At 41.3% G+C, this 12,583-nt stretch overlaps 1 protein-coding gene across 4 annotated transcripts in view; it reads left to right on the forward strand.

The window, feature by feature from the left end:
- Positions 1 to 10,539, forward strand: part of Ttc33 (tetratricopeptide repeat domain 33) — a 34,223-nt gene extending 23,684 nt beyond the window's left edge. For all 4 annotated transcript variants that reach the window (XM_021183158.2, XM_021183157.2, XM_021183159.2 and 1 more), the window contains exons 4-5: positions 4,248 to 4,379; positions 9,361 to 10,539. In XM_021183158.2, the coding sequence (XP_021038817.1) occupies positions 4,248 to 4,379; positions 9,361 to 9,714 (486 nt within the window). In that variant the 3' untranslated portion in view covers positions 9,715 to 10,539. The remainder of the gene's footprint in view (positions 1 to 4,247; positions 4,380 to 9,360) is intronic.
- The last annotated feature ends 2,044 nt before the right edge of the window (positions 10,540 to 12,583 follow it).

Consider the following 12,583-nt stretch of genomic DNA (forward strand, 5'->3'; position numbering starts at 1 on the left):
CTGTTTTTGTTTTTTTCAAAATGAAAATGTATTGTGTTTTGGAAGATACTTAAAAAAAATGTTATGGGTCTATTGCTTCAGCATCCCAGAGCTGCTGCTAAAGCATGCATTAGTCACTCAGCAAAGATGCTTGAGGAAACCCAGACCTGAGCCGGACTGTGGAAGAGGAAGAGGTTGAGGCTGCCTCTCCTGTACAAATTGCCCAGTTAATGTTACTTGATTATTAATAATTTCTACTCAGAGAGACCTTTCTTAGGGGGCTCATTTCAAAATTTTCAGGTGCTTTGGCTGAATTAGATGTGAGAGCTTAACAGAAACAAGACATTGGGAAGGAGCTGTTACTGCTCCTAGCAAACAGGATTAAATATCTATTGTGGATTAAATATCTATTGTGGATGCTGGAATGAGAACGACCAGGGATGACTTGATCAACAACTTCGCTACTGTGCCAGGTTTGGGATGAAGCCTTCATTGAGGCTTTGCAGGTTGCTGCAGATATCTTTGTGGTTGGCCAGTTTGGTGTTGTTTTTTTACTGTATATTTGGTTGCTGAGAAGGTGACTGTGAGCACCCAGAATAGTGATCGAACAGCATACCTGGGAATCCTCAGCAGAGGGATCATTCTCAGTGAAGACTGTCACAGGGGCTCTGTGGACCATGGAACAAAGGCTATTGTATCTCTGAAAGAAGACCAAACTGAGGACTTGGAGGAAAGAATAATAAAGTAAATTATTAATAAGTCTCAGTTTATTGGCTAACCCATTACTTCCTTTGTGGAGGAGTGTGATAGAGAAATCAGTGGTCATGAGGCAGAAGACAAGGAAGAAGTCTGGAAACAAACCTTAAATAGCAGCTGTTCATTCAGAGAGAGAGAGGGAAGAGGAGGGAGAGAGGGGAGGGAGAGGAAGAGGAGGAGGAGGGAGGAGGAGGGAGGGGAGAAGGATAGTGTGATTTGAAAGAAAATGGCCCCCATGGGCTCCTAGGAGTGGCACTATTAGGAAGTGTGGCCTTGTTGCAGGAAGTGTGTCTCTGTCGGGAGGCTTTGAGGTCTCAGGTGCTCAGGCCAGGCCAAGTGTAATACTCCTTTCTTGCTGTCCACTGATCAATCCAGATGTAGAACCCTAAGCTACCTTTCCATTTTGGTCATGCTTCCTGTTATGGTAACAGTGGACTCAATCTCAGAACTGTAAGCTAGCCCCAGTTAAATGCTTTCCTTTACAAGAGTTGCTGTGATCATGGTGTCTCCTCACAGCACTAGAAGCCTTAACTAAGACAAATGGTGAAAAGAAAAACAAGACTAAGCAAAGGTACATTGGTCAAGAAACACTCAGCAAAAACAATTCTGTTTGGGTCAGAAGCCCTGAGGACATTAGTGATGACGAATGTGGACAAGGGCGTGGCCAGTGGCTGGGAAACAGGCTTGACAGTGAAGCAGGGCATTTGTTTGTTTTTGTCCTAAGACATGTTCCTTTTGATCTCTTTGAAAGCAGAGGGAAAAGGATCACATTAAGTTGCATGCTTACTGTTTGTATCATGGGTATGTGTAAGAAGTGAATCCCTGAGTATATGGTTGTCATTACAGGGCAGGCACATTCCAAGGATCTCCCTCCAAATAGTTCCTGGGATAAGTTGTCACAGCAATATTTTAAATGTTATCAAAATGAATTTGGTTAAAAATTGCTTAGACCTGTTCACTGAACTGGCAGAAGATAAAGACAAGTTTTATGAGCAGTTCTTGAAAAATATACCTTGGAAGTCATTGAAGACTCTGCACTGCAGGAACTTCCCAGGGCTGCTCTAGTCCTTCACCTGCTCGGGGTGAGATGGCTGTCTCGGACTGCTGTACTAGAGTAAAGGAAAGCATCTACTCCATCACCAAGGACTTTGTGCTTACCTTGGCTTTTGGGGAACATCTCCAAAACCATGGTTAGAAATGATAAAAACAGTAAAGCCCATTGATGAGTACTGTGTCCAACAGCTGAAGGGATTTGAGCAGAGGATTTTAGTGTCAGTCAGGGAGAGCATGGAATATCTAGAAGATAAAGAAGAGAAAAAATAGGAAGAGAAAAAGACAAACTTTCTGCAAAAGTGTAGGAAGAACCCTTGGAAATAAACTTGGAAAAGGTAGTAGTCATCCCAAACTTACTGGAAACCTCTCCAGGCTGTCTGTCACAAGTACACATGAATGGACAGGAAACACAGAGTCAGGCCTTAAGAGATGTCAACAGCGAGTTACATGGCAGCAAAGACACACCTGTGGATATGACAGCCACAGCAGTGAAGGACCTGCTCATCTTGCTGCATGAACCTGAACTTTTGCCTTCAGTCTGGAAGACCTTCACACACGTGCCTACAGGATACCCAGGTCATCAGGCTTGGTCTAAGTATTGTGGAAGAGGAAGGAGTCTCTGCCTGGGATAGCCCTGCTGCTGAGACTGAGGAGAGGACGCTCCTGGAAGGAGAGCAGCTTCCTCAGAAGAACCAGGACACAACATTTTCACTAGATAACTTTCATTTCTTGTATTTCCCAGGATTTTGTGTGTGTGTGTGTGTGTGTGTGTGTGTGTATTCTTGTTAACATTTGAAAGAGAATTTATGACGTGATAAACACTACACAATGGTTCTTTCTATTAGTCATTAAAGAAAAGCTAGAAATGCCTTCTCTGGTTTCATCTGGGCTTACTTGAATAGGTTAGTAGAACATTTGCTATAGGAAGTTATGTAACCCATGTTAACTTTGTGATTGATATCAAGATGGATTTCTTAGTGGACCAGACCTTGCCACTGAACGGTTCTGAGATATATCTTGCTTAAAAGAACAAATGTTAAGATAATTTGAGTTCAACTTCTAGGATTTCCTTTCAAAGTTTACACCCTCTCTAGTTATCTCTGCATGTGCTAATCTTAGAAAAAAGTATGTAAACTGAATCTGTCTGATAGAAAGAATTCCCCACAGCGCTTGCTGCCCAAAAGAAGCACTGAGGAACAAACCTTTAGACCTCGCTAGGTCTGGAAAAGCCACTGGAACTTAAGTAAGCTTAAGTAAGGCTTAAGAATGAAAATGAACTTCTCAAGTCACATCTGCCCAAAAGGTAAATACAGACGAGGTAGCGAGAAAACAAATGTGTAGATCCTACTGAAGGCTGGCATAGTTACTACCAGCTAGAAAACTAATGTAGTAAGCCTACTTTGCTAATATTTTGTGGAAAAATTCTATACAGAAAGTCTCTGAGCACCTGAATTAGGTATTTAAGAAATACTAAAAGTCTCAAGCAGAGATGGGCATTGGTGGCACGTGACTGAAGTCCCAGCGCTTAGACAGAGACAAGAAGAAAGACTAAGACAAAGGCCAGTTTGGGCTCCATAGAGAAACTCTCAAAAGTTAAAATAACAAAAGAAAGTCTCTAGAAGAGCATTAAGTGTAATTTTTGACAACTGTTGCAATCAAGCCTTGATCTGTGTTAACAGGCATTGCCACACAATCCTCTCAGATGAGAGTCACATGCTTTCCCAGACTTGAGCTACTTTATTGAGGAGGACTCCACATTAGTTAAGTCCACTGAAGCAGGCTTTGTAAAGCCCTTCACTTGGATGCTTTCAGGTGCAGAGCTAAGATATGTGCAAATTGAGGCAAGATTTATAGTGAGATACACGAAGAACTTAATTTAGAACCTAAGACTGGTACTTGTGTCAGGAATGCTCCAGAATGTTCATAGACCCAAAGATTATAAATGCAAAAAGAAGTTAAGCATTCAGTTCTCCCGTGCTGTGACTGTTCTGGTTTGTGAGGCTTGAAAAGCCCAGTTCTGAGGTCCACAGGCTGTTTGATTTTCTTAACAGGTAGATGTGTGCTTGGGACAGGGTAGTTGGTTAAACAAACTTATTTATCTAGTTTTAGCAGCAAGACTTGAGTGTTCCCTAAAAAGTGCATTGTAAATAGAGTAACTAGAAGTGGAAGCTGGCCTTCAGGTAGCTCCGAGCTACTGTGGCTGGACTACAACCTCTTGGTTTTGACCACATAGACATAGGGATGCTTTATATTTTCATTTAATTTGGGAGTGAAAAAAGGTAACGAATATAAAGGAGGGAATAAAAGTCATGGAAATGCTGTGTGACAGATTAAAATATATTTTCTACAGGAAAATCATTGTTTGTGTATGGTTACCAACCAGTAGTTTGTCAGTTTATTTTACGTATGCTTATGACAGGTTTTTCTTTCTTTTTTTTTTTTTTTTTTCTGGCACACAGGTCCTGCTGTCTCTTCATGAAATGTTTCCAGCAGTCCATGCAGCAGAGATGGCTGTCAAGCGTAACCCACACTCGTGGGAGGCGTGGCAAACTTTAGGTCGAGCTCAGCTTGGATTAGGAGAGATAGTCCTGGTAAGGAAATTAGATTCTTATAATGCTCAAATTGAAGTCTATTTTGATCTTCAAAGTCGATATTTTACAGGTGCATGTTACTCCTTACTGCCTGCCCCTGGTCTCCTGTGTTCTCTCTACCCTCCTTTTCCCCTACCCCACCCTGTCACTGCACTTTGTTCCCTTAGACTAATTTACTTTTGTGTCATTTAATGTATATAGAGATGACTTTATGTGACTATAAAATCTAGGAACATTAGATGAGAGAAAATATATGATGTTTGTCTTTCTGAGATTGGCTTGATACACTTAATATGATTGCATCCATTTTCCTGAGAACAATATAAGTTCATTCTTCTTTATAGCTTAAAAAATGCATTGTATATATATATATATACACATACCACCGTTTTCTTATCCCTTGCTCTGATGTCGACACCTGGGTTGTTTCTTACTTAGCTGTTGTGAGTAGTTGTTGCTTAACTATCGATGTGTAAGTACCTCCGTGTCGTGTCTCCTTGGAGTCCTTTGAGTAAATACCCAGGAGTGCTGTAGCTGGATCAAAGCTAGGTCAGTGTTACATCAGTTTTTCCTAAAAAGCCCTTCATGCTTTTCATGATGAAATCTTACTGAGTTTTGATTTATGTTCTCTAATAGCTAATGAGGATAAACGTTCCTTCATGTTTATTGGCCATTTGTATTTCATCCTTTTCTATTTTGACATTTTTAAAAGTTAAAATGTAGTTTTATCGTCACCCCCTTTTCTTTCTTGCCACCAACCCTTCCTGTGTCCTCCTTCTTGTTCCTTCTCAAGTTCATGGTCTCTTTTCTGTTATTGTAGCTGTATATAACATACATATATAGTATATGTAAATCTACAACTGTATAAGTATAACCTGTGTGGTCAGTTTGGTGTTAATTGGTGTGGTTTCAGGATTGAGCACATGGTGTTGGATGACAGTCAGGGTGCCCATCCCTGCAATGCCCGTCTCTCCTCTCAGGGTTCCTTATGTGTCTGCAGTTCTTTTTCTCGTGGTAGGGTCCTGCGTGCTTTACCCCTTCTTCATTACAATGTCTGATGGAGGTGTAGGTGGCCTTGTTTAGGCGCGCAGATTCTTGCGGTATAATGGGTGAGGCTTTTCTGGGAAATACAGTCTCCCAGCAGATTTCCTAGGCCTCTGCTTCTTAGTCGTCCTTGATGGCCCCTGGCCTTAGGTCCAGAAGCTGTGTTGTGGATTTGAATCAGTTGTTTATATGTTTTGGGCAGTTGTGCTTTTCTGTAATGGTTTCCATCTGTTGCCAAGAGGGGTTTCTTTGATGAGTGGTGAGAGCTACACTTACTCGTGGCTGTAAGGATAGTATTTACAGTGCAGTTATATATAGTGCTGGTTTATCAAAGTGGCAGTAGAAGGTTCTCCTCTGAGGTCCGAGACCTCAGGAGCCTCAGCAGGTTGGCTAGGTTTCCAGTACCAAGCATCATTGAGCTGGCATTAAATCCCGTTAGATAGCCATTGGTTCCCACCAAGATACAGATCTCCTTATTGCAACCTTAGGGATAGTTTGCCATGCTGAGTGTTGTAGTGCTTCAGAGGCGTCACAGCTGAGTAGGACCTTTGGTGGCTTCCCCTCTGAGGTAGTTTATATATATCTTCCAGTGTATGAGCATTCATCCCAGGGAGGGGGCTCTCCGGTCAGATCCTGCTCAGATTTTCTGAGTCTTGTATCTCAAATGTATGATTTCTTCAGCAATAGGGATTTAACGCTCCACCTCAGAGTCAACCAAAAGCAGTAGCAATACCCTAAAATGTTTTGGAGTCTCTTGGACTACCCTGATCAACACCTTGAAAGTGAGTTTCTCATGCCTGGTACTAGAGTTTTTCCTCGTCTATGGCTCTTGAGTGGAGCATTACTCGTCCAAGTGGCATAGCGTCACTTAAACCATGTATGTGCATGTACACAGATACAGAAATATGCATTGTCTATAATGTTAGGTACATAAAAAAATCAAATGACTCCTCAAGAACATTCCTTCAAATATCCTTAGTGCAGTCTTCCCTGCCTCCTTCTCCCCTCCCTCCTAACCCTATTCCCCTTCCTATCAGTGTATCTTGTTCTCTAGAGAATACTTAGAGGAAATACATCCACCCAGTGGGCTGGAGACTGAGAAAGCAGGGCAAGAGCAGTGCAGAGCAGGAGAGGCGTGTTAGGAGAATTCTAGTTTAGGTGATAGGGACTGAGAGAGTAAGAACATGGAAGAAAGAGGGCAGACAACAACAACAGCAGCAGCAACACCAGTGACGGCGACGAGAGAAGAGGATTGCTGAAGAATATTTACGATTTCCGGGAGAAGCTGGAAGGGAGAGGAGAGCAGGCAAACTAGTAGGGAGTGAACACTGGTTCTGTTCCCTACGAAGCCCTTAGCCTCCAGTGCTGAAATTCGCTGGGTCCGCCTTGTCAGCTGGGCATAGGTCATTATCACCTTTTGTTTTCCTTGGTGGCTGTTTGTGATACACACTGCCTAAAAGTCTTCATTCCTTGATGTTTTCCCTCCTTTCCCCAGTCTCATTTTACCCAGTGACAATTCTTATGCTACATGTTTCAATTGCATAATTGGGTATTTCTTTGCATCACTGTACTACTGTTTTGTGAACAATAACTCTTCATTTTTATTATTTTATTTTTGTTCATTTTATATCTTTAACTCCATTCCCCCCTTCTGGTTCCCTCCTGCCACAGTCCCTCCCTCATGTGAGAGAGTGGAGGCCCTCCCTGGCTATTTCCTCACTCTGCCACATCGGCTCTGTAGGGCTAGGCTCTGCTCCCACTGAAGACAAATAGGACAGCCAAGTTAAGGGAACAGATTTCACACATGTGCCACAGCTTCAGGGACCAGCCCCCCGCTCTAGTTGTTCATGGCTTACATGAAGACCAAGCTGTATATCTGCTGCATATGTGTAGGGGAGCCTAGGTCCAGCCTGCATATGTTCTTTGGTTGATGGTTCAGTCTCTGAGAGCCCCCAAGGGTCCAGGTGTCAGGTGTTGGTACTTGCCCATGGGATGGGTCTCATGTTGGGCCGGTTATTGGTTAGCTATTTTCCTCGGTCTCTGCTCCATCTCCTGTGCCTGCATTTCTTGTAGACAGAATAAATTTTGGGTCGAAAGTTTTGTGGATGGGTTGCTGTCCCTATTGCTCCACCTGGGTTCCTGGCTGGCTACAGGAGATGGCCTCTTAAGGTTCTATATTTCCAATGTAGAGAGTCACAGCTAAGGTCACCCCTATTGATTCTTGGGCACCTCCCCTATCCCAGGTCTTTCCTATGTCCTTAATATACTTCCCTCAACTCCCCACTGCCATGCAGATTTCCATTCATTCTCATGGCCACCTGGCCATCTCCCCTGTCTCTCCCTCTCTACTTGTCTTAGTCAGGGTTTCTATTCCTGCACAAACATCATGACCAAGAAGCACTTGGGGAGGAAAGGGTTTATTTAGCTTACATTTCCACATTGCTGTTCATCACTGAAAGAAGTCAGGACTGGAACTCAAGCAGGTCAGGAAGCAGGAGCTGATGCAGAGGCCATGGAGGGATGTTCTTTACTGGCTTGCTTCCCCTGGCTTGCTCAGCCTGCTCTCTTATAGAACCCAAGACTACCAGCCCAGAGATGGTCCTATCCACAAGGGGCCTTTCCCCCTTGATCACCAATTGAGAAAATGCCTTACAGTTGGATCTCATGGAGGCATTTCCTCTACTGAAGCTCCTTTCTCTGTGATAATTCCAGCTGTGTCAAGTTGACACAAAACTAGCCAGTACACTACACCTGGTCCTGAGCATCACCTCCTGCCCCTCACACCCCATTTCGATGTCACATCGATGTCACATCTCCTACCCAGCTCCCTCCCTCCACCTGCCTCCTATGACTATTTTATTCCCCCTTCTAAATGAGATTCAAGCTCCTCACTTGGGCCTTCTTGTTCAGCTTATTTGGGTCTGTGGAGTGTAGCATGGGTATCTTGTATTTTATGGCTAACATCCACTTATTTGTGAGCACAAACTATGCATGTCCTTTTGGGTGTAGGTTACCTCTCTCAGGATGATATTCTCAAGTTCCATGCATTTGCCTGTAAAATTGATGATGTGTTTATTTTTGATAGCTGAATAGTGTATTCCATTGTGTAGATGTAGGACATTTTCTTTATCCATTCTTCAGTTGGCGGATATCTAGGTTGTTTCCAGTTTCTGGCTATCATGAATTAAGCTGCTGTGAGCATAGTTGAACAAGTGTCCCTGTGGTATAGTGGGGCATCTTTTGGGTATATGTCCAGGTGTAGTATAGCTGGGTCTTGCGATAGAACTTGTCCCAGTTTTCGGAGAACCTGCCAGATTGATTTCCCAAGTGGCTATACAATTTTGAACTCCTACCAGAAGTGGAGTAATGTTCCCCTTGCTCCACATCCTCACCAGCTTGTGCTATCACTCGAGTTTGTGATCTTAGCCATTCTGATAGGTATAAGATGGAATTTCAGATTTGTTTTTATTTGCATTTCCCTGATGACTAAGGACTTTGACTCTTTCTTTAAGTGTTTAAGTGTTTAATCATAGAGATACAGAATTTGTCAAATGATATATCTTCATCTATTGGGACAAATCCTATGATTTTTTTCTTTTATTATGTGGTATACTAGTTGTCCCATGTTGAAATATGTGAATAGCATGATTCTTTTAAGATGCTTAAACCCTCATAGCAGTGCCCCTGATTTAGTAGCTTTTAAACTAAAACCAGAATTTTGTCAGTCTTCCCCATCACACTTGTGTTTTGTCTCTACCATAATTATCTAATTATTATGGCAGAATCCTGTCTTTTTAAAAAATTAATTGTAAAAATTATATTTATATAAATGTGTGTGTGTGCCAACATATGTACCCATACTTACTTGTAGGTATGTAATTGTACCTAACTTGGAGACTTTTAGAAATAACCCAGATAAAACCATCTTTCCTCCCAGGCAATTCGAAGCTTTCAAGTAGCCCTGCACATATATCCGATGAACCCTGAACTCTGGAAGGAAGACCTTTCTTGGGCCAGAAAGCTCCAAGAACAGCAGAAAGTAGCCCAGAGGATTGAAAACAAAGAAATGCCCCCGGAAGGCCCAGACCTCTCTCCAGGGTCCATCCCAGACTATGACTTTGAAAGCGATGAGATTGTTGCTGTTTGTGCAGCCGTGGCAGAAAAACAGAAGTCGGTGTCTGCAAATAAAACAATGGTTATTGTGTCGGCGTCTGGGACTGTAGAGATCGTAAACGAGAAGGAAGAGGGCTCTTCCACCCCAGATGGCTCCATCTTTATCAAAGCCCGGTGAAGCCATACACAATGGAGAGGTGTTTGAATCTTTTCCTTTTTGTTTGTTTGCTACTTAATGTTTTGATGACATAGGGATATGCACTGTGGAGGAAGAGGGGAAAAAAGAAATCCTGTTTTAAAACGATTTTTTTTAGGTGAAACATACAAAAATCAAGTTGTGGAATTATTCTTTAGTGAGTGGACTGTGCTTCTGTAACTTCAATATATATACTTAAGGTTAGCATCTTATGTGAAATGTGTTTTGATTGATAAGCATTTAATTTGACTGTATGGGAAAGTACCCTTAAAGGCACAGTTTGGAAAGTGTGTTCTTGAATAGTGTGTCTTGACAGGCGTGTTACTACAGTGCTGACACGGAGACTTTGCTTTGTGATAAAGGAAGAAGTGTGCGGTTTCTTTCCCTCCTGTAAATCTGCTGTTGTCATTCTCCCATTTTTCTTGCTTCACCAGTGTAAGTTTTCATCAAGATTGAATATTGCTGACATTCTTTTGGATTCAAAGTTATTGCTTTGTTATATGTGAATATTTGAAATATTTCAAGTTTGCCTAAAAATGCATGCAGATGTATGTGTCCTGAACATTTCTTTGAAGGTTTCGTTGTTCTTGTTGTTGTTCTAATGTTCTAATTTGTGCTTCTGTTTTGACTTTAAAGTTAAAAAGTGTTAAGTGTCTTCTTCAGTACTTGATAACTGGATACCGGTGTGTCAGAGATGGATTCATTTTACTGTCAAGATTGAGTCATCTTTACCACAAGTCAGTCCTTTGTCAAGATGAATGGCATTTGCAGATTGTCAGTAAAGTCTATTCCTGCATTATCCTGGTCAAAAAAGTTTCTTTCCTTTTATTCTTTTAGGGGAGAGGCTAACTACCCTAGAGCGCTGGATTAGCTCCCTGCCCGAGCTGCATCCTCAGACCTCTTTTTCTTATTTTTGAAAGTGTGAAGAACCTTGAAAGCATTTCTTGTCTTTAGCCCATGCTAGCCTCAGGGTTATCTTCCTGCCTCAGCATCTAGACTGCTGGGAATACAGGTATGATCTACCATAGCTGACTAACACGTCTTGCTTATAACTTTGCAGTGAACAATTTACAAACATCTTTCTAAATAGCTTTTTTGGGAACTGTTCAGTGAAATGAAAAAAATAGTTACAATTTCGATTAAGTATAAAATCTCTCTAAAAGTAAAAAGACAGAGTTCTTAGTGTGTCAGTGTGTGACTGACAGGGAGCTGGGATGTGATGAATAGTGTAACCCACAAGTACGAGGTGGGTATGGTAAGGAAGCAGATCAGAGTCAGGAGTGGTAGCAAAGGCTGTAATCCCAGCACTCAGGAGGCTAAGGCAGGAGAGTTGTAAGTTCACGGCCAGCCTGGGCAACGTAGCAAGCCCTTGCCTCAGAAAAAAGCAAAATCGGTCGAAAAATAAAACAACACAAGAAGAAGTTTATTAGAGACTCTCAGTCACAGTCACAAACCACTACTATTATTGCTGAGTTACTGTTTTTGTTGCATGTATTATAGTGCAAGTATATGCAGTTGTTAGGTGCTGTTCATTCTGATGCTATTAATGATGAAACTTTTTTCTTTAAGAGATATAAATTATCTCAGTTGTATTATGTAGTCTTAGCAAAAACTGTTGGCACATATAAATGTGGTCTGTATTTTTATGAGGATGATATTTTTGAAGTATTTTAGAGGAATGTTCACTAGGTTTTTTTTTTTTTTTTCAGAGTTAGAGAATCAGCACTTTCCTTAAGAAGTATTATATACCGCCCTCCCCAATTATATCTTCAGATAATTAGCCCCTGGATAGAAGAGAGTTTTAGAATGACTAAAAAAATTATTTTGTTAAATAACAAGGGATATTCTCAGAGAGTACCTAGATACCAAGAGAATTGATATGTCACATTTGATATGTTACATACAAATACCTGTTTATTATATAATTTGTGAATAGTTTTCCCTCTGTGTTTTGGAGATTTTCCTCTTAGATTTTGACAATTAGATTTGTATATCTTTTTTTTCCTGTGTAGAAGTATATGTGAGTCACTTGGTATGACCCCTTACACATGCTAGCTAGCTAGTTCTAGGAAGAACTTGTCTTAGTTCGGAAATACATCTCACTTCTCTCTCTTTTATAGTCTTTTATCTGAATGAAGTTACTGCTTGTGAAACTGAAAGATGGTTGTCAGTTAGAGATTGTTCTTGGCGTAGAATCTGTGCCTCTACCTCCAAAGACGCAAGCCCACACATGGCCTGCATGCTGCTTTGCTGCTGCTGAACCTGTTGTTTCAACTGTCCTGGTATTGGTGGGTCATGCTGGTCTTTCTATTACCCCAGTATAAGTTACAAAATAGATGTAAGATGTGGGGAAGGGGAGAATGAGTTACAAAGAAAAAAGAAAGGTTCATTTTGCCGGGTGTGGTGGCGCATGCCTTTAATCCCAGCACTCAGGAGGCATAGGCAGGCAGATTTCTGAGTTCGAGGCTAGCCTGGTCTACAGAGTGAGTTCCAGGACAGCCAGGACTATACAGAGAAACCTTGTCTCGAAAAACGGAAAAAAAAAAAAAAAAGAAAGGTTCATTTCTCCAGACCCCAAAAGATACTTTAGCTATCATTCCGCGTAGGAAGCTAAACATACATCCACTATTTTGCTGGGGTGTGAGCAACAGTATATAAAAGTTTACTAAAGGTGTTAATTCTAATAACACTCGAATTTTATGAATCTGGAGAAGATGATACTCATAATGATATAATTATATTTAATGAATGATCATAAACAACAGTGTTAGTGATTAAAATTATATTGAATATGGATTTGTGTTGTTCTGGTTTCAAAATTTATATGCTCTAGATATTTACTCAAGTGTTA

The sequence above is a fragment of the Mus caroli genome, chromosome 15 (genome assembly GCF_900094665.2).
Source record: "Mus caroli chromosome 15, CAROLI_EIJ_v1.1, whole genome shotgun sequence".
NCBI classification, from domain to species: Eukaryota; Metazoa; Chordata; class Mammalia; order Rodentia; family Muridae; genus Mus; species Mus caroli.